At 37.5% G+C, this 21,770-nt stretch overlaps 1 protein-coding gene across 1 annotated transcript; it reads right to left on the bottom strand.

The window, feature by feature from the left end:
* Positions 1 to 412: 412 nt before the first annotated feature.
* LOC140333163 (integrin alpha-IIb-like) lies at positions 413 to 18,719 on the bottom strand. The gene is made up of 30 exons (XM_072414647.1): positions 18,498 to 18,719; positions 16,667 to 16,797; positions 15,913 to 16,007; positions 14,489 to 14,657; positions 14,021 to 14,070; positions 13,364 to 13,409; positions 13,106 to 13,219; positions 12,963 to 13,007; positions 12,203 to 12,243; positions 12,021 to 12,071; positions 11,601 to 11,653; positions 10,516 to 10,724; positions 9,707 to 9,889; positions 9,425 to 9,470; positions 8,780 to 8,884; positions 8,577 to 8,632; positions 8,146 to 8,297; positions 7,950 to 8,075; positions 7,763 to 7,830; positions 7,537 to 7,684; positions 7,177 to 7,263; positions 6,700 to 6,779; positions 6,259 to 6,339; positions 6,000 to 6,105; positions 5,593 to 5,742; positions 5,131 to 5,298; positions 4,303 to 4,416; positions 3,917 to 4,018; positions 679 to 801; positions 413 to 567 (listed from the first exon to the last, which is right to left on the bottom strand). Exons 1-30 carry the CDS (start codon positions 18,650 to 18,652, stop codon positions 505 to 507), a joined length of 3,117 nt encoding a protein of 1,038 aa, XP_072270748.1. The 5' UTR covers positions 18,653 to 18,719; the 3' UTR covers positions 413 to 504.
* Between the last annotated feature and the right edge of the window lie 3,051 nt (positions 18,720 to 21,770).

The following is a 21,770-nucleotide window of genomic DNA, read 5'->3' as shown; positions in this document are numbered from 1 at the left end:
ATTATTGCTAGGCCTTCATCATACAAGACGGAGTTGTTGAAGTCACCACTAAATTAACCCAAAGTGGGCCTATTTAATGTACAGCGCTGCGTAATATGTTGGCGCTATATAAATCCTGCTTATTAATAATAATAATAATAATAATAATAAAAGTGGGTGTTTTGGCGACTGCTGTGACAAAATAATGTGAAGCTTGGGATTGCAGAAAAAGTAAATAACCTGGGGACAAAGCTCATACCCCATTAGATAAGAAAAAGATCCTCATGCTGTCTTAAAGAACCAATCAGATGCCCCCAATGATCTTTCCAATCTGCAGTGAGAAATGAGAGCAAGAATATTACTGGTTGCTTTGGTGCTATGGATTGTTCATAAATAATGTAAATAATAATGAACATTATTAATACTCTCAAGCTTTCTATGTAATTATTATTTTAATGTGTAGTCTCAAAAAAACTACAAAAAAAAACAAAATGAAGACGTTAATTGAACTTAAGTCATCATCCATTATTTGCCAGTGGTTAACTCCCCGTCGTCTGTCGGTGGTCGCGTCCTCCTGAAGAATCCAAGCTGCAAAATTTAGAAAATGATATGTTAGATTTAGGAGAATAGATACTACTTTTATTAGAGTAGTTGTTATGGAAACCCATTAGAGGTGATGGCGGCCATTTTGCAACTCACCTTCCACATGGCAATCACAAACAATGCCAAGATTAGCAGCCCCCCAAAGATTGCCCTGATTATCCACCACACAGGAATGTCTTTCTGGCCGTCCGGAGTTACCCACTGAACCAGCGTCTCGGCCTGGGAGAAAGAGATGAAAGACAGGGTGAAAGCATGTGAGAGGCCACAAAAAGCCCCCATTATACTAACCATTATACTAAACACAGGATTGTCGTGTGTGTGGTCAAAACACGAGCTGGTGACAAGAGCTTCTTTGAAGTTGGTCCTGAAATTTCATGACTGATGTCAAGAAGCGGCAAGGAATTTGTTATGACTTCTTCAACCACACTGAATTATTTATGGTGATATGCTAATAACAGTTGTTATGTTATTTTTGTGTATTGCCTCAGAATTCGATGCACATATCAGAGAAACGCTCAATATATTATCACTAAATAGACATTTCTACAATATAAAATGTTGTGTTTTTAGGCCAATTGTTTTCCCTGGGTTTTATGAGTAGGTATTTTTCCCCTACAAAAATTTACTGATATCCTCAAGTGTAGATCCCCTACTCTCAAATACCCCAAAACCTGGGAACGTATAAAATTTGTACTGCTTTATTTTCTGAGTATTTTTAGGTAATAATTTATAATTGGTTTAGTGAATTTTTTTTTATATTTCGTAAGTTTATAAAAGTCTTCTTTTCTTTTTACTTTTCTTTTCTATTTTTTGTCTCCTTCCTTTCTTCTCTTTTCACTTTTCTTTTTTTTTTCTTTACTTTTACCTTTTTCTTTTCACTTTTCTATTCTTTGTTTTTTTGTTTTTTTTTTGTTTTTTTTTTTTTACTTTTTTTACTTTTTTTTCTATTCTTTTCTTTTTTTCACCTTCTTTTCTTCTCTTTTTACTTTTACATTTCTTTTTCTTTCTTTACTTCTAGCTTTTTCTTTTCACCTTTCCTCCTACTCCCATAATTGTTAATAGTGGATCTAAAAGAGGACCGGTTATTAATTTTTAACATTATACAAAAGGTATAATTTTGGGGGGGGGGAGGTTCTCTGCTCTTTCATCTTTACTGCCTGAAGGGAAAACCCAGAGCCTTCTGGGATACTTTCATTACATATATCAGGAGGCTGTGAACTGCTCCATCTGTGCATGCCCAAGATCAGGCATGCGTCAGTGACGTAAAGAAAAACCTGTAAGAAAGAAGATGGCTGTGCTTGTAGTTCCATCCGGTGATGGAAAAAAAGAGGGAAGCCGAGACGGCGTGGGAAATCACCAGGCTCGGTTTGTGGAGGGATGGAAGGCTTTTCACCGGTAAAGGTGATCGTGTTTTTTTGTTTGTGTGTGAAAGTTCCACCTAAATTTTGAGCTTAAAGATTAAATATATCCAATTGAATAATAAAGTCACAAATGGATCCTGGAAGGCCAAAACAGCCCCTGATTTCATGTATGTCTTGGATAATATTCAGTTCCTATCCACCTGCAAACATTTTAGGTATTCTTGCCCACATTCATGTCCCATCTCCTCCTTTTACCCCCTCCATAATATAAAATAAATGTTAAAAATACACAGGGAGGCCTAAAACCCATCATATTGGTCACAGAATGCCAAGAACTACGAGTTTCCAAAAGATACAAAAGACTGTTAGATGGTTTAACCCTCCCGTGTCAAAAAAATGAAAATATATTTTTTTTATTATATTTTTTTATATAGCTTTGGGTTATTTTTTAGTTATTAACATTTTGGGTATAAATTATTGCATGTATCCTGTATGTGTTAAGAATCAAGTAGAAACAATGTATAAAAAATAAAAATAAAATCTAACCTTCGGCAATCAGTAAGGAAATTGATATTTTTAGCAGGAAGGATTTACAGAAGCTTAGATGGGTAATGATGAGTTTATGTGAAGTTGCTGCTTAGATGGCAAAGAATGAATATGAGAGGCGACAGAATTGTCACACATTCTCCAAATCTAGTAATGGACAGCTTTTAGAAAATTGTAGACACCCAAATAAGGAACTTAGCAGCTGCTGAGAGTGGAATGTCATCTGAAGGGAAAGTAGGGTCAGCCAGAGGAACAGATGTACTAGAAAGAAAAGGGCAACTGTTTAATACAAGTGGACAGAATATACAAAAGGCTAGACAGCTGCAGGGAGAAGACAGTAATGCACGCTTATTTTGTGTGATGGAAAACCGCATGCCAGGGGTAGTATCCAGTAGCAACTAATCAGAATTCACTTTGCCTTCAGTTCAGGCAGCACAAGGTAATTATGATGCACATTTCTGTATGAGAGATCACTGTTTATTACTACAGCTATGTTGAGATAGAGATAAGAGGCTCTGGATCTTAATGTAAACCAATCTCACAGCCAGTTTAGAGGCCTAAATAAAAAAAGGCTCAGGCTTGCAGCTGATGGACGCTATGAGGGCGCTTTAAATCAATAGTACAGTAAAAGTTTATTTAGATTAAAAAATCCCCCCAAAAATACTAAATTTCAGGTGTTCTAGAACACCCTCTTCCTCAGGGCTTGGAATCAGATATAGACAAGGGGTAGGCACAAGAAGCAGCCATTTTGGGTGCCTCACTAGGGTGGGGAGCAACAATGACAGGACCTGCAGTCATCTATGTCCATCCATAATTTTTTTTTATGTGTAAATCTATTTTTAATTGCACTGTAAAAGGTAAATACCAACAGTACAGTCATAAGAAATGAAAATAGAGAAATTCATACATTTTTTTTAACATTTCAATGTCCATTTTCTAAAACTGGATGCTCCAAAAGAATACATTAAAAACCCCTAATAGCTGGGAACCAATATGCTTAGATCTCTTCCAAGCACTAAGTAACCCTGTTGGGCCACTGGCAAAATAGAACGGGGTCATTATAAACAGTACAAAAAGGGAATTTTACTTGTGACCACTGCACCAAAAATTATGTTTTGGGTGTATTCCAGCTAAAAAGTTGTAAGACAGTATACTGAAATGAGAGTAAAAGTGATAGTAGACCAGGTATCCAGCCATTTGACAGTTATGTAGTTTCTAGTTTATCCGTGAATATCCGGTCCTTAGTATTTCTTCTAGTGTTTTGTCTGCATGCATATTTTATTGCATTAGTGTTATGAAGTGTTCCAGTCATAAAAGGTGTTTTGAGGCTGGAACATAAAATGTCCCCTTTGATTTATTATATTATTAATAACACAATAGTGCATTGTTACACCCATATCACATGCTTCTGATACTGGAGAACTTACATATGCTTCAGCAGCCAACAAAGTGACAGGTTGGATCCTGTACGGGGTACCAGTCACCATAAAGTATCCTCGGGAGCGCAGAATGAATGACTTCTGAGGTCTCTAATGTGAGAGATAAGAGTCAGAATAAAGTAAATTATTAGAATAAAGGATAAAAAAGAAAATATTAACTGATGTATCTTTTTATATACTTTTAATAAATTAAAGGTCCCAAGGGCTGCTATACATGAAAATACCAACAGGGCCCCCGATATACCGTAGGTCATTTTATAAATCAATCCATATCATGCCCAGATCTTCTCAAACCACGCCAATTGTTTTTTGGACTCCACTCCATTAAATGTCTTTTATAGAGGGTGTTATGAATGAAATAAGTATGTTCTTACTTTCATGAAGCTGGACACCCATAGTATCGAGTCAAGTTTCACAGTTGCTCTTTGTCCCTTGGCAATATCTTGAATAAAGCATTCCATTTCCCAGCAGTAAGAATTTTTACAGTTCTACAATAAAATATATATTAGTGCAGTTTATTAGGTAGCAGTGTGCCTCTATATACTTATATACGTCATTTTTTTTTTATAATGTAATGACGGCAGAGACTTTGCATCGGCATACATTTAGAGAGTGGAGGAAGTAAAGGAAGTAATGTACAGCTCTGCGTAATATGTTGGCGCTATATAAATCCGGTTTAATAATAAAGTGAAGTGGGGGACCTGCCTGTGAAAGTTTCTATACAAGGTCACCCACTGAAGTTACTATAAACTAGAATACAGCCAGAAAGGAGAGAGAAATGGGAATATTTGTTATACTTCATCCTTCAAGTAGGTGGCCAAGCTTGGAAAATGGGTGAAAAAATTCCATCAATGGAATGTGGAAAAAGAGATCCAATAGGATCTTCTAAACTGATGTAAGAAGATGTTATTTAAGAGGACATCAGAGTAGATCAGAATGAAAAAAACTGGAAAAAGGGAATGCACAACCAAGAAGAAAGGCAAAACCTGAAAGTCCACCTTGACTAGCACAGGGGAGAGCGAGAGACCAAGCAAGAGAAATATAATTCTATAAATGTATTCTACTCGTAGATAAAAGTAATGTCAAGCTTGGGAGTACAGATATTTGTAGAAGTCATAGTGTAAAAAAAATAACATATTTTATACCTTACTATTGATTGCAATTACTTAAATTTCAAAGTCATATACAAAAACTGGGATTACCAAAGTAATGGATTTGTTGTATTGAGGCCCATCTATTGAGCTGGTTTGGTTATCACTTCCAGTGTTACCAACATCTTGGTCGTTATTTGGCTCCTCACGCTTATTTACCCTATGACCATCTGACTTGCTAAAGCTTACAGGTGGTTTAGTTGCCTCTGCGATGTCCAGCTACGAAAAACAACATAGAAGAAATGTTATTGTCAAGGTCTTATATATAGGCACAGGTGACCAGGTGAATGCTAAAAAATAAAGTAACATGGTGGCCCAAGTACATCCTGGCTGAATGGTGATTCCTCCAGGCAGCAGCAGAATTTGGTATAGAGATAATGTAATTCAGATACCTTCACCTGTAAGCTTTGAAAGCCCTGTACTGCAAGCTGCGCTGTCAGTCCTTGGAATTGTGCAGATCTTAGTGGTGGAAATGGCATAATAAACTGGAAACAAAGCAGCAATTCTTCTGACCTGTAAATAATTGAGGCTGGAGATGTCAGAACATTGCACAATCTCATCAGTCTTCAGGCGTAAAGGGTACAGGAAGATATCATCTTCAAAATTTTCTGGGCTTTGAACAACTAGCTTGACGTTAAGCGTGCCTGGTCCAACATTGTATAGCTATGAAAATAAAAAGAAAATGAATTCAACACACAGAAAAGTTTTGAAACAACTTACTAAACACAACTTAAAATGTTTATATCAAACACAAATGATCAAGGTATAGCAATTTATCCTGAGGCTGCCTTGGAATATATAGTTTTCTGGGTAGGAGGAATTTTTTAATATATTTAAATTTTATTTATCATTACCATGTTTGTATTACATATAATCAATTTGGTTCCTTTGAACAATATTGAACAGATTAACAGGATTACCTCATAGACATGAGTCACTATCTTGCCCTTGTCCTCTGGTTTACTAGACTCCTCTCGTGGTTTCCACTTAGGTAATGGAAGAATTACTTCAGCTGGCTGGGCACTCCTGAGGAATAGCAAGAAACACATTAACATTTTGAAATGGTTCTGTCATAAGAAAAAGTAAGAGCTGCAATTACTATCCTTCTTTTGAAAATGCTACTTTGTTGGATGGTATTTACCTTGAGTATATAACAGAACAAATGTTCAACATACTCACCCATGGAGATTTGCTGATACTTCTACGGACACATTCAGATGCACCCAGACAATTGGACTGCTGGAATTATGACTATTCCGACTTAAAAAACAAAAACATAGCAGGTGATATCACTATGATCTGATCACTGAAACAGAATATTATTGCTCGGCATGGATTTGCCCAGTGCTGGCCTACATTTTTTATTAGCATTATTGAATGCCTTCTGTAGCCTATAACTGCTCATAACACAAATATGGCCATTTTCTGAATATGTACCTGAATAAAAAGGTTTTTGTTCACTGCAGCCAAAATAAACTTCCAAACTTTCCTAGGAGAGAAATGAGGATGAACTCCATCCTAAAATCATGGTTGCCTTTCACTTCCTGTTGTATTTCTAGGACAGTAAATTTTGGCACAACAAAATGGAACTACCAGGGGCTATTAAAGGCTTAGTCTCACCTTTTGATCTGCATTGGGAAGGAGAAGTTGCCTTCACTGTCCTTTAGGTCACTGATGCTCAGCTGTAGCCCTGCGTGGATCTAGATGAGAGAGGCCAGGGGAACCATGTGCAAGAAACAGGTGACAACAGGTACAATATATTTCCCCATGTTCAAAACTGCTTGTCATAATAACCCAAATATACATACTATAAGTATGAAGGAGCCAAAGCACGTCACCTCTTCACTCATTGACATAAATAAAGTACCACAATACAAAGCATAAAAAGCATGGCTATCCCAACCTTTTAATCACAGTAATGTTCTTCTTTATCCCAGACAATACCAATTACAATTTCAATTTGGCATGTTTTAGCCAATGGTGGCTTGAAAGAATGCAATTTACCAACAGAGTCACCAAGACATATTGAAAGCTGGACAGAAATTCAGTCTACTGGAGCCAAACCATAAATGGTGGAGTTGACCTTTCAAGACTCACCTGTATTCCATTCTTCAAGGGATTCCCCAGCTCACACACCACATGTTCATTGTCATTTTCCTTTCTTGGACTACATAAAATCTTCTCCTAGTAGAAAGGACCATGTTAGCAAGGACATTGGGTGACCTTTGAGGTGGCTCCAAGAACCTAGTTTCAAGTGCCTTTTTAACCCACCAGAGATCCAATGCTATTTGAAACACAAGATTTGTACAAGTTTAATATGACAAGAAGTGTGCCAGTAGAACCAGTTCTATAACCACCTCCTGCAAAGCACACTAAGAAAATCCAGCATTGGAAACTGATTTGCCCTTTGATAGGTTGAGATCCAGGTGTAGATATAGTTTCTCTACTGCTACATACCTTGCTTTCCCCCAAGACATGCATGTAATGAGCCCCAGAAGGAAGCCATGTGTGCAGTTCAGCTTCATAGGATGGTTCTCCAAGATTTGAGGCATTAAAGTTAATTTGTACAAAATTATCAATTCCAATGATGAGTGGTTCTTTACTCCTTGTTTAAAGAAAAGAAATGGTTATTCAGCTAGTCCAGGATGAAGCTGAAAACAGATCTTGATAGACATGGACTTACCAACCGGCACTCAACTGCAGGTCAGGAATACAAATATTATCTTCTCCACAGCCTAACAAAATATGAATCTAAAACTCATGGAAGAAGAGAAAAGACTATTAGTGATCTGTCATACAATATAATCAAGCCTGACCAACCATTTGCCCCCTTCACACCAAAGACAATGTCTCCCCTAACCAGGGCTCACCTGTTGCTGCAGGAAGGTGTTTCCTTGTATTACGGGTGGTAGAACATTTGATGATTGTTCAGTCTCTAGGCTGAAGTTCACACTTACAGCTATGGGGCTAAGTTTATCTTTAAACTCAGTGTCATCCTAGAGAAAAGAAAATGGGTTTATTCTGATAGTGATAGACCGTCCTTTTTGATAATGGCAAAGTACGAACCTTTAAATAGGCCTTGACGTTAGTGCAGGTCGGTTGTGAGTTAATCTTGACATCCACAGTGATTGTATTGTTTGGTTGGGGAGGGTCAGCAAAGTAGGATCTGCGTAGAAATCTGCTTTTCTGGCTGTCCAGCTGAATGTCCATGGAAAAAGCTAAGGGAAAGAGTGGTGTAGTAAGTGCCCCTATTTGAACCTATACTGGTTTTTCAAATATAAGTGGGTGTTGGTGGTCACTCACTGACTGCTTTTATTGCTCAGGAACTGGCAAAATCTCCAGCTCTGGTCCTAGACCGATACAATAAAATTGGGGAGATTGAAACTAGAATGTAGGTAGTGCTGGGAACTCAAATGAAGAGATTTTGGTTCTGCCAATGCCAACAAGAGTTCAGGGGGTGATTCTACCCAACAGGGGTATCAGTGAATTCTTCTTACCTTGTATCTCAGGAAGGTGTTTCCCCAAGGCCTGGATGCAAACACGAACAGTGAAACTAGAGAGAAGAGAAACAGGAAATATTGGTAAATGGTCATTCCATATATAAAAGGCTGGATGGTTAGAGAGGGTAAGTTGGGGTAACTTTTTTTAATATAACGTTAGCTTGAATATTATTGTAACTTTTTTGTTGCCACATCCTTACCAAGTGACATCACCCACACCAGGCTGTTTACAGAGCTTCAGATTTGGGTTCAGGGAATCTGGTGAGAACATCATGAAGGTATGGAGGAGAAGTACTGGCTGGGCCCTGAAACAAGAACACAAAAAAGTATAGCAAAAACATATATTTTTTTAATGCCCATTCATTACCAAGCAGCTAAATTCTGTGCATGCATGTGCTGTTGATGGTAAATCTAACCAATAGGGACACACACCCAAAAGAGTATTTTTAGTGGCTAAAAACTAAACCAGTGATTTATTGCTGTCTGTTACAGCCTCCCCTAGTGAAACACACAGTTTTTTTTAATCTACCTATGAACTAATTTAGATAGAACTCCTTTACCTAGACTAGTTTCTCCTTTTAACCTTTACCCACTTTTCCATGTAGACAGCAGTACTGCTCGTTGTTTTCTAATGCCTGTACTGTTAGGGGGTAACCCAGCTCTTTTAGCCACTGAGCAATGCACCAAAGTTCTTAGCTGAAGGACTTTGTCATGCATTTGATTGATCTAATCAGTATTCTGATTGGTAATGGATTGGTCGGAATTCATAAAACACTGCATGTAAGTAATAATCTGAATGCGCAATATTCACACATTACAGTACAGTTGTGCCTACATTCATATACCTGAACACATAGACTGAGTCACCTTCAAATGCTCCAACAATTAGATCTAAAAGTAAAAAAAGGGTTTGTGTTATTAGGAAAAGGAAAGTGACTGTAGAAAGTACTGTTATGCATTGTAACCCACTTCTGAAACGGCTAAAAAAAAAGGCTAAACCCACTTGCTCTTACTGCATTTTATTCTTTCAATGCTACACAGTTATCGAAAGTCTAAAATCTGTCACAATAACGAAGTATAGAAGACAAGACCTTAATATTTAGTTGTTCTGGTACATAGTTTATTACCTGGATATCCATTCCCATCAATGTCTTCCCCTCCTCTCAAAGCAAACCCGAACCTGGATGGGGTATCTAATGGGCTTTCCAGGATCTGTGATGGTTGTGTAGACAGGCCAGACTTGTCACCCTTGTAAATATAAACACAGCCTGCTCCGGATTTTCCACCAAAAGGAGCACCTACAGCCACATCTAGAAAGAGAGAAACAGTTAAACATCCCAAAGCAGACAATTTCAAAACGTTTCTACCTCTGAGGAACCCTGGAATTTTCTTGAAGATCCCTTCTAAAATTCCACCTTACATTGAATGCCCCTCTTACAGATAGCTAAAAAGATCCTTGGTAATATGCTACTTTTTCCACACTGGATATAAATCAGTGAGATCATTATCACAAGTGAGGTCAATGGCTCAAGGAACCTCTAGCAACCTCTGGAGTAACCCTAGGGTTCCACAGAACCCTGGTTGACAATAGCTGTTTTAATTTATGCTTTTTATTACACAAAAATAATAATATAAAAAAAGGTGTAGCTCACCAGCGCAGTGAATATACTATTAATGCATAACATATCATTTAGGCTTTGACTTTGGAATGCTTCAGGTTTTGCACTAGAAAAAGTGGAAGGATTCTGATACGACCAATGGAGTCTAGATTAGGCTGGCCAAAGGATTATTTATATATCAATTAAAAAGAGCTTTAATTGATCATAAATTTTCATCATAGATAAGTAGACTGTGTTTTTTTTTTTTTTTTTGCTTTGTAAATGTAAATACTGAACTTTGTTTTTATTAAAAAAAACGTAAATGCCCTTTAACATACCATTGTAACCATCTTGATCCAGGTCTCCTAGGGGTGCAATGGAAGCACCAAATTGCCCATAAACATAGGTCCCGCTGAGGATCTGAGGGTCTTTGTCGAGAATTGTGGGGCTGTTCTGTGTATACACGTAGACTTGCCCAACTTCCACGAGCTTTCCCCCTGTCTTACGTTCTATAAAAAGCGGAGCTCCCACCAGAAGATCATCAAGGCTGAATTAAATATATAAAAAGACTGTAATACAGATGTGACCAACCAATTATAGACCATAAATCTCTTGATACACTACACTTCTCATTCATATCAAAATTACACCATTCATAATATCTAACTAATTTTTTTTTTTTTTAGTTTTAGATAAAGTGGGAATTTTGGTTTGAGTTTTTTTATTTCTATCAATGACCCTATTGGGAAGATTTTCCCTCACCTGTTGTATCTGTGGCACCTGGTACACTGTATTCCTCTCAGCTGTAAGTGTCCATGTGCTATTTTTGAAATTTATGAATGAATGAAAGTGTAAACATTTAAAGGAATAATACCAACTGACTCTGGGCAATCTGCTCACCCTCAACAGATATCCAGAACCATTTATACTGGCAGGTTTACCAAGCAAATATCTGTTTTAGGGGTCTCTGACAAGCAAACACTGCAGACTGCATCATATATGCCATTTTATATGCACTGCAATCACTGAACTCCAGTAGAAAGTTTATTTGTACACACTTTCAAATTTTGTCGCTTCAATTTTTGTGGACAAAAGAGTGACCGATGAACGAATGAGTGCTGTACACACCGCGCCATTCTGTTCTATAGAGAGGAGAAGAACAAGTGAGCTGGACTCTTCTCCAGTGACATGTACAGCGGCCATTTATGAACGATCCATGAACCTGACCGTTTGGATCAGACGAGAATCATCTGATAACCTAAGAACAGTAATTGCTCAACCAGGTTTTGTTTAGAAATACAGCCCATTATATACCATTACAAAGATTAATTTATCACGACTACAACACCCTAAATCAAACACTAGCAGACTCTTGATTCAACTTAAAAAAATGTTATCACAAATATAATGTTTGAACACTCACTTATCGCCATTTATGTCAATGACAGCCACTGAATGACCAAAATATGCAGCAATCTGCAAGTATAAAATGAAAAATAGACATTAGGCTCCATATACAAAAGCATGGAGAACTTCCATTTCAATTTTTTTTCACAACCTAAAACTTTTTTTTTTTTTAAGTCAAAAAATGTTTTTTGTGTGCAGAGTGTAAAAATAATATTTTTTTGTCTCTAACTCCATTAGGGAGATATTATATTGCCTCTTTCCCTGCAATCACTCTACCAGCAAAGCAGGTTGTAATTGTCAATGCAAGTTATTAACACAAACAACAAAAACAGTGAAAGAAGTTCTAACACATTTCTGCTCTGCTCACGTGTTTTTGCTTTTCTCTGGGTCCTCATAGAAGCTTCCCATCCTAACTGAAAATGATATATTTACCCACCTGATTTCCTAGAATGCTGAACATTTTAAAGGTACCACTGTATATTTCAACCTGGAAAACATAAGAAAAGGAACCAATTGTGTCTTTGGGTTGAAGGAACAACAACAAACTATACTAAATGTCATGGCACGGACAACACTGTTAGATATCACAGTAGAGATAGTTTATCAGCATGTACTAACCAATCCTTTGTTTTCATAGTTTGGTGCACTGATAATGATTTCTATAAAACAAAAAAAAATGTTTTATTTTATGACCCATTGATGCCATACTTTTATATTACTCAAGTAATACTATATTAAACCTCAAGATTTAAACTTTGGGCTCAGCATTCTTAGGCTACGTAGACACGTCAGATGATTCTCATCTATTGCTTCAGTGCTTGTCTGACGTTGTTCATGAATCTGTCCTGGTGTATGTACAGCACTCGTTCATGCATCTTTCAGTCTTTTGTCGTATTTTTTACGATCCTTTCCATTGGCAAAAGTCTATAGATATAGAGGCCACCATTGGCTGAATATTTACTTATTGCCTTTGAACAAACAGTTTGACCGCACCGCTAGGTCCACCCTATAATCTAAAATCCGTGACATGTTTCTTTCTCTAGTCTGACTCCCAACAAGTCTACTTGAGTGTGTTTGTATTGAAGAGTTTAACCTTTGCCTATTTATACTAGTATAAAGAATTGGGTTGAAAATGAGGGAAAACAAAAAAAATTTTAAAGATTGTTGAATCAGAAGAGCTTTTTTTAGCTGGGAAAATCTGCCGTAGTTTGCAAGACCTATCTACCTACATATCTGTCATTTCCAAATGAAAGTTAGTTTTTTTCTAAATAAAGTCTTTTTTGATGAAAACCTTGTGAGGCTGATTTATGAAGATCAGGACTATTATTCGATTCAAATGCCTATTCAAGCATGTGAAGACTAGATTTCTATACTGTACCTGGGACATCATCCTCTGTAAATTCTCCATAAGCCACTGCAAAACCTGACAGAGAAAGAAATCAAGATCACCCGTGAGACTTCTTTGTATTTTATTTCATCATTCCAAAACTTCTGATATTAGGAGTCATTACATCTATGTACCTATATATGAGTCATTCACAAACTTTTCTCTTGATATATGCAAGCCAGGATACTTCTTTATTATGGAGTCAGAAGCTTGTGGGATATTGGAGAGAGGTATTGTTGCATATAGTCCTAGAAGATGGGATAAAAGAATTTAGGAAACAAAAATGGTGGTCATAAGTAAAGAAATACGTTACACGTTACATACACAGCTTTACTGTTTACTGATCACAAACAATAAATCAAACCTAATAGAATATTTTCTCGTACACCTACCTTCAAAATAGTAGCCTCCAGGTGCTCCTGCTAGTAGTATTCCCTTCTGTGGGTAAAATATAAATAATTAAGGTTTAAATAGGGATTTTAAGGATTAAATAGTTTTTAAAATGATGTTTTTAAAGCTGAATGGCTCCAAATACCAGTGAGACCCAACAGTACTGGAAGGTTCTGTCCCAAAAATAAGCCATGTACCACAAAGTTGCCATAGGACATAAAAAAATGGCACCTGTAAAATTGGTCTCAACACACATTGGCTTAGTGTGTGATCATGCCAATTGTGGATTGTTTTGATTTTAAGGGAAAATTAAAGGACAAAAATGTAAATATATTTGTATGTATTTGTTACAACTTCCACCAATGTGGTCAGATCATTTTAAGGAGCCTTGATTGAAGGACTTCAACCACAACCATTCCCAATCTGAATCAGGCAACAGAAATGACTTGTGTATATAGTAATGACTTTAAAGACCCCACATACTGCCCCAAATGTGAATATTAAGCTCTAGATTTAACAAGCAATAATTGATTTACCGAGTTGAAATTGGGGCTGCCACTACTAAACTCTTATGACCCTTATGATGACATTTTGCTTTTTATATTTCATGTCAATGACCCAGAACAAGTCAGAATAGAGAAAGATATTATCTGCATCACCTTGCTTATTTCTGTGCTGAATCCCATCTCACAGAAGCGATTATCTTGTGCTGAAAAAAAGAATGACAAATAATTAAATAATATATATTTTTGGTCATAATAACAAACTCCCTATTAACATTCTTATAATTGGCCTAATTTATTAAAGCTGTTCAAGGCTGGAGACGATACACTTTCATCAGTGAAGCTGGGTGATTCAGCAAACCTGGAATGGATTTCTTCAAAGTCATTTGTTAGCAAATGTTTTGAATCCTGGACTAGATTCATTCCAGGTTTGCTGGATCTCCCAACTTCACTGATGAAAATGCATCCTCTCCAGCCTTTATTAAATTAGACCCAGTCTAATTCCCCAAGGAATTTTTGGTGGCAACAAGTCCATGGCATGTACCTTTTCCCCTGGACTAATAATGATGTAATGAAATATAATGTACCATTGTCTTGTGCACATGAATGGGGTGGTATACAGACCAGAATCGTTAAAGAAGTGATATCGTTCTGTCTTGGTGGCACGACAAGGAGCAAATTCATGGAAGTTCTTCAGGTCCCCAGTGAAGTAGCAGGCCCCTGTGGGGGTTTTCCCCGATTCAGTCAAATCATAGCGGTTCACAAAGTTATAACGCTGGAATGGAGCACAGACCTGGGGGTGATAATTCAGGACATGAGTAGTGTCACAGGGTATTGACAATTGTATATCAGCTTACGTCACATTCTGGTTGACATCTAGAAGGAAAAATACTTTAGCTTGATTGCAAGATGTGAATTTACTAAATTGACTGAACTTTACCATGGGGGTCCTCAATTCAACTACAGTTTTATCTGTATCAACAATATATATTATTGCTATGCTTGTGAGGCATTCTCATTGCTTATAAGAATAACGGATTATTTTAAAGCAAGTGTCTCTTGAGGTCATAATGTATATACCCCATTGACAATTGTGTGACACCGTAACTGTGGATCTGTAAATTAAGCATTGCCGTAAGATGGATAACATAAGGCTGGGTTCATATCTATGACACCATGTTTTGTTTAAGATCTTTGTGTTCTGGTGTTCTGTAACATACTACCAAATGGAATGTTGTTATCTAAATATGGGAAAAATCCAGCTGAGTCGGATAATGATACCCCAATACCCCTGCCAATGCTTGGGGGGACCAAAAGATCCGTTAAAAGCTTCTTTTTTTTTTTTTTTGGGCCCATTGCTACGGCTTTTAATGAGAACAAACTAGCACCCGAAATGTCTAGATCAGGGGTTGGCAAACTTTTTGGACTACTAGGCCATTTCAGGAGGTCAAGAAGGCACACTAGGCCAGAAGAAACAAGGTGTCCAAGGAAAGGTTTTTTCACACCATGACTGCAAGCGAGCAGCCTCAGTCTTCAGCTCATCCGCGGTGTAAGTGTGCGCTTGCTTGGCATCGAAATGCGCCTTGAGATTCAACAGCTTGAAAGTGCTGTTGGTGTCATTGCACACTAAACACATAATAATTCTTCAGTCCATTCGGGATTGAAGACACGACGTTCAAGGTCAACCTTCCGGAGACTGGTAGCTGCGCGTTGCTTCTGCTCTTTAGGCATAGTAATTGGAGTTACGGTGCGGGAACTCGATGATTTAGCGAGAACTCGCAATAATGCAACAATTCAATTAGGCCGAGTCTAACAATTAATAACTAGGGGGGCATTAGGCCCGACTGGAATACTGGCTAGGCCGTATCTGGCCTAAGGACCGGAGTTTGCCTACATGATCCTCTCCATCCTCCATGGATATTATTATGTAGAATTTGATAATCCTAGCATGCATGCTAATAGAATCCTTATTTGTAGAAACCCCTATTTGCACACTGAACTGCCCACCTGCCATCTAAAGTCTTTTGCCAAACATAGAAAATACCTACCACAACGCTGGTATTCCAGGCTTTAACAGTTGCTCCAAGCCATTGATCAGACTTATCAATGCTCATTATCCCATCTTCAGTTTCTGCCTGGTCACCTATACAAAAACCATTGAAATTATATAATGGCATACATTTATAAATCAATGAATGTGACATTCACCAAACATTGACAAGAGGTTAATCACTCTCTATATATATATTTAAGACACATGCTTAAGGAATATTTTCCTGCATTGAATATTTGCTGAATGGCCAATTTATTGGTTTATAAAAAAAATTATTGACCATTATTTTTGTATTCTTGTTAGATCTTTCACCTTTGCATATTCATTTAGCTGTCTGCCTTCCAAAATGTTTAAATTTGATACATGCACATGTAAGAGTCAATGTTACCGTCATTTATTCATCTTTGCTTTTTTATAGTCCCTTTTTTTGTATTGATGTATTATTTTCACAGATTTATTTGTGAGGAACTCAGTGGGAATGCCAGTGTGCACAATATATTTTAAATAGGGAAAAATGTCATCGTAATATTAGGAAGTTCCATTTGAACACAGGCTGAACACATAAAAAAATTGAAGTGAAATAATACATTTTAGAATCTCCAGTTGTCAGTCTCTCATTTACACAAATGTTTCAAATCCATCAGTGGAAAACAGGTATAGATGGAAATCCCCTAGCTTTGGCATACGGCAAACATGTTGAAATATCACATATCACATAGTTGAAATATCACATTGTCTGTATCAGTCACCTGTTTGATCAAAGGGAATCAAAGAGCAGTTTGTGACTTCTGGACCCCATGGACACAGGAACACACCTCCAGGGTTACTGACATCTGTCTCTGATGAGTTGAATTTGGGAGCCCCAACAATAAGATTCATACTAAAAAAAAAGGAAAAAAAAATAAACAGGATATATGGATATATAACATCCATTCCAGGTTGTCAAATGACCCAGAAGCTTGATCACTAGGCATCTCTCATAAGGGAACTTTTTTGGGACATTAATCCATATAGGTTCCTGCAGGCCAATAATATGTTGTTACATTTCGTTCTTTCGGCTTTACAATTTGAACTATAAACATTTAAATATCTGTGTACTACAACTGGGCAGCATTCTCCTGTGTCAGGGCCTTGAGGACGGCAGGAACATCTCCATCAGAGCTACTATAAATGGTTGATGTAGGCCAGGGGTGTCAAACTCAAATACACAGTGGGACAAAATTAAAAACTTAGACAAAGTCGCGGGCCAAACTTAAAAATGAAATAGACGGCTACTACAATTCCCTGCTTTGTACAGTCTAATGCGGGGCCATGCATAAGCAGAGAGACCACTGGTCTATAGATGTGAGATATAGATACTGAGCCACCTTCATGAAGCTGACCAGAGCCTGAGGGAGTTGTTTTTTGTTCTCTTAAGCAGTTTGTCATAGGTTTGGTGAGTCAATATGTTGTCACATCCAAAGCTTCAACATTATGGATTCCTAAGGCCATGACCTGGATCAGAGTAAGCAAGGCTTTACTCACAGCTATGCAACATAGCAAGACGTGGTAAAGAGTGCCAACAAAGAAGCACAATTGGAAGACAAGGACAAAGAGTGCCTGAGGGAGGTTCTTTATGAAAAGATTATTTTATGGAAAACTGTAGATTTAAAAGTAAAAGGAATTACTTATAAAATGAACATTAACAACAATTAAAACTTATATGATTGTAGTGGTTGGGCTTAAGTGAAAAAATCCGATTTGAATGTTTTTACAATGGTACCATTCTGTCCAGATAATGAAAAGTTCTGGCCAAAGTCAGGTCATCTGTAAAGCAACCCAAAGCAGAAGCCTAGGGCTTTGTGAGTGATCAGTGGCCCCAGCTACAACAATAATACCAGAATTTGAAAGAAAGAAAAAGGGCAGTTTGTTAGAACTGTACACCTCCCAGTCACTTCACAAAAATATCCTATGGGGTCCTCAAGTATTCAAATAACAAGTGCAATGCTAATCAAAATTAGTTAAAGGAATGTTGGAGTGCAAAGTTGCGACCTTGCCTAGGGCCTCCTAATCCTCCTGGAAGTCTGTAAGGCTTTCCCATTCTTTAGGGGTGCGCGGGCCCTGCATCGGGTAAGTAAATGGGTTACCTAAAGTAGCACAGTGAACCTAGAACTCTGACCAGCACTATTTGTACCATTGTGTACTACAGTTTGATGCCATGCTGTGCATTGTAGTGACTGGAGAAGGCAGTACAAAATTGAGAGTATTACTATTGTAATAAATTGTTGCCCTTACTATTACTTTACAAGAAGACAAGGAGATGGATAAGGATGTTTTATGGAAAACAGACCACAGAAAAAAAACAGCTACAGTCTAGCAGAAGAAGCTGATTTGCAGCAGTGGAGAAATTCGTTCTGAGTTTGTAAAATGCTATAAAGTTAAATAAAAAAGTTAATCTGCAGCATGCCACAGTGTACAAAACATTACAATTTGCTGTGTTGGCAAACATGGTGTAAGTATGGTTTTAGGTCCCTGGCGATGCAATGGGAGCTGCCTAACTGCAATGTACATAGCATGCAATATAACATTTTATATACATACCCTTTATCCTCAGTTTGATAGAAGTCAAAGGAAAATCCAAAGTAGCTTCCTTTGGGTCCATAGAATATCTGTGGGTTATGTTTATCCAAATTCAGGGCATTAGCAAAGGAAAGCATCAGAGGCAGCAGAATCTTCAGCATGGTGTTCATTCCCATTGCAAACAGTGAGTAAACCTCTCCCCATGTAATCTCTGTATTTATCTCCCCCCATGTAATCTCTGTTATATCTCAGCACATATCCTCTCTACAGCTCCCACCTATGTTCTGCTTCATAGTAACTTCCTGATATTGCTACATCTTCCAGCATATCACTAACCTGTATCACTTTCACACTTACCAGTAACTTATCTTTGCATGTTGCAAGTCAAATATATATATATATATATATATATATATATATATGAAAATATATATATATATATGTATATATGGGAACCATTGTGCTTTTTCTGAGTTTTGTTGTGTACTTGATTTACATTTCTTCATTATAAATTCTTTATGTTCTAAAAATAGGTTATTTTTGGTTCCAATGACTATTGCATGAAAACCAAGGCAGGGTGTTGTCTTTGTTCCAAGTTGTCGATAATAAGGACCCCAGGGTCTTATTAGACAAGGTTAGAACTGGAATGCCTGTGTGCTTAAGTACTTTTGTTTGCACCCATAGCTGCACATTCTTTGGTGCAGATATGCGCATAAGTCTGAATGTGCGCATAAAGCTCCCAATTCCTAGATTGTAAGCTCTTCGGGGCAGGGTCCTCTCCTCCTCCTGTGTCACTGTCTGTATTTGTTTGTCATTTGCTGCGCTGCGTAATATGTTTGTGCTATATAAATCCTGTGTGTCTTTATTAATAATAATAATAATAATAATAATATTAATATTAATAATAATAATAATTAAGCCTTGTGCATGAATATACATTCTAGTGAGCAACCAAGGGAGAGGGAGTGCCATTCCGTTTTCTCATATACAGATGTGGGCTGCTTGTGTTCTTCATTTAAAAGGTAAACATATCCATAAATTAATTCCAAACATCATCGTCCTGTACTATATTTGTAGAATTAGCCTGAAAAAGAGGACATAAGCTGGACCAATGAAAATACACATAAACTTATATATAAACACATATAAACTATACATACCCTCAATTCCTTCTGGACCAAGAGTTCAGTTTACATTTCTTGTCTCTTTAACAGGTGTTGGCGTGGAATTTACTGCTGGGTGCCAGTGAAAGAAGTGCTGATGCTTTAACTAGCATTCTTGTCATATTTTAGCAAAATTCCAAGGGGGATCCCAGTGAAATGTACAGATGCTAAAACGTCTAATTCTTCTCTGAAGACAGGGAGATCTGTTACTTGGTACGAGCAGGATGATGGGTTGGTTACAAATATTTAATATAACCGAGTAAAATCAGAAATATATTTGTTATAGAGCAGCTCTTCTCTACCTTTATAACATGAAGGAACCCTTGAAATACCTTTCTTAGGGAATACCTGTTATAATTGCTATATCCAAATCTCCCAGTGTGATGGTCAGTGGGAAGAATGGCAATTATGAAGAATGCCTCCCTTACAGAAAACCATCATTTGGGTTAGGGGTAACTGACCTGAGAGGCCCAAACTGCTCAAATTGCTCAAAGAACCCCCAGCAAACTCTTGAGAAACTCTGGCTTACAAACATCATACAAATACTGGTATAAAATACATGGGTCACTTGTAAATAAACTTAATTTGTATGAAATAAGTGACTCTGGGTTTTCCTTCCCAAAGTCTAATCTTTCCCCTCACAGAGCCCCCTTGAGGTCATAATGTATATACCCCATTGACGCTGTAATGTGCACCATAACTGAGGATCTATAAACTGAGTATGTCGTCCTGTCCTAATCTGGGATTATTAATTATATACAATCTATTTTTTTAAACTTTGATTATATGTTAAACCTCTCACCTTTACATTTGCATTTAGTTGTCCACCTTTGAACGCCCTTCCAATGTTTGTATATGATGTTTAGATTGTGGTGCCTAAAATCCTTCTCCATATTCAGATGTGCCTTTATCAATGTTTCATACAGGTATGATACAATGTTAGCATCGTTTTGTCTTTCATCCCCATTTTTTCGTACCCTTCTGTATTACATTTGATTTTCAAGTTTTCATATTTAGGTTCGGTTACAAAACTTAGGGAATCCGACATTCCATCAAAGATTCCCTGATGGGAATCAATTTAAACAAATGGGCCTGGAAGATTCCCACAAAAGAATGTTTGATTCTCTTTTTTTAAAAAAAAAAAAGCCCTTAATGTTAGTAAACCATTATTTTTAGATACTTTTAATTTGTGAGGAACTCAGTGGCGATTTATAAACTTGCGCCTATGCAGTAAAACCCAATGAAATCCTAGTACACAGGCGTGCAAATATGAAACCTGTGCAGTAAAAAATGATTTTCTTACAGCTCTACTGCACATATAGCTCTACCGCAATATTTGAAACCTGCGCCTGCACAGTAGGGAAGGAATTTCTGACACCTGTACTGCGCAGTCACAGAATTCCAATTTCATACCTGTGCAGCCAGACCCAATGGCTCCTGGTGGTGGCACTGTGGTTTAGCATGCTTTGCATGTACTTCCACTAGCAACCAGCAGGTGGCTTGCTGCAGAGTCACCTGCTGGTTTGGCCACACCTGTGGCTTATTAGCAGGCCATATATATCACATATATTACAAGCCTGTCATTGCCTTAGCATTGGATCTGTGTCCTAGGATTTAAATTCTTGCTGGTGCTATTCTTGCCCATTGTATATAGTTATAGTTTGCTGTTGCAGTATTGTTAAAGTTTCATGAATGGCTTGCTGTGTATTTAAAGTCATTATAATTTTGCATCTGCTTAGTGGGACCCACTGTACTGCACGGGCGCGATATTAAAAATGCCCTTCAGTAAATCTGTCACAAAAATCAATTCTTATTATGCAGGTGCAAATCAAAAGTAATCACTGAGCTCATTTTATGATACATTATGAGAGTTAGAGGCCAGGAATGTATGGTGGAAATATCCAAATCTTTTATATTGTATTATAAGATACACTCTATCAATGAGTTACATTACAAGATAAACAAATACCAACAGAGGGCGCCCTCTGACATACACCACCCTGCATTGAGCCTCTTTAGCCACCAGAGGGCTCCCTGTGCACCAGCCCTGCCGTTCGCAAATTTGGTCACATGAGGGCGCACTATGTCATCCACCGCCCTGCATTGACCACCCTTAGCCACCAGAGGGCTC

Source organism: Pyxicephalus adspersus, chromosome 6 (genome assembly GCF_032062135.1).
Source record: "Pyxicephalus adspersus chromosome 6, UCB_Pads_2.0, whole genome shotgun sequence".
NCBI lineage: Eukaryota > Metazoa > Chordata > Amphibia > Anura > Pyxicephalidae > Pyxicephalus > Pyxicephalus adspersus.
Note: the sequence above shows the minus strand (reverse complement) of the source record. Positions and strands in the feature narration are given on the sequence as shown.

Bases quoted from the DNA above. Each gene is read 5' to 3' on its own strand.
- LOC140333163 (XM_072414647.1), bottom strand. From the start codon at position 18,652: ATGGGAATGAACACCATGCTGAAGATTCTGCTGCCTCTGATGCTTTCC. The intron at 9,890-10,515 runs GTATGTTAAAGG...CTCTCTTTCTAG, and splicing joins GGATCAAGATGGTTACAATG to ATGTGGCTGTAGGTGCTCCT. The intron at 4,417-5,130 runs GTAATCCCAGTT...ATTTTATTGTAG, and splicing joins ACAACAAATCCATTACTTTG to AACTGTAAAAATTCTTACTG.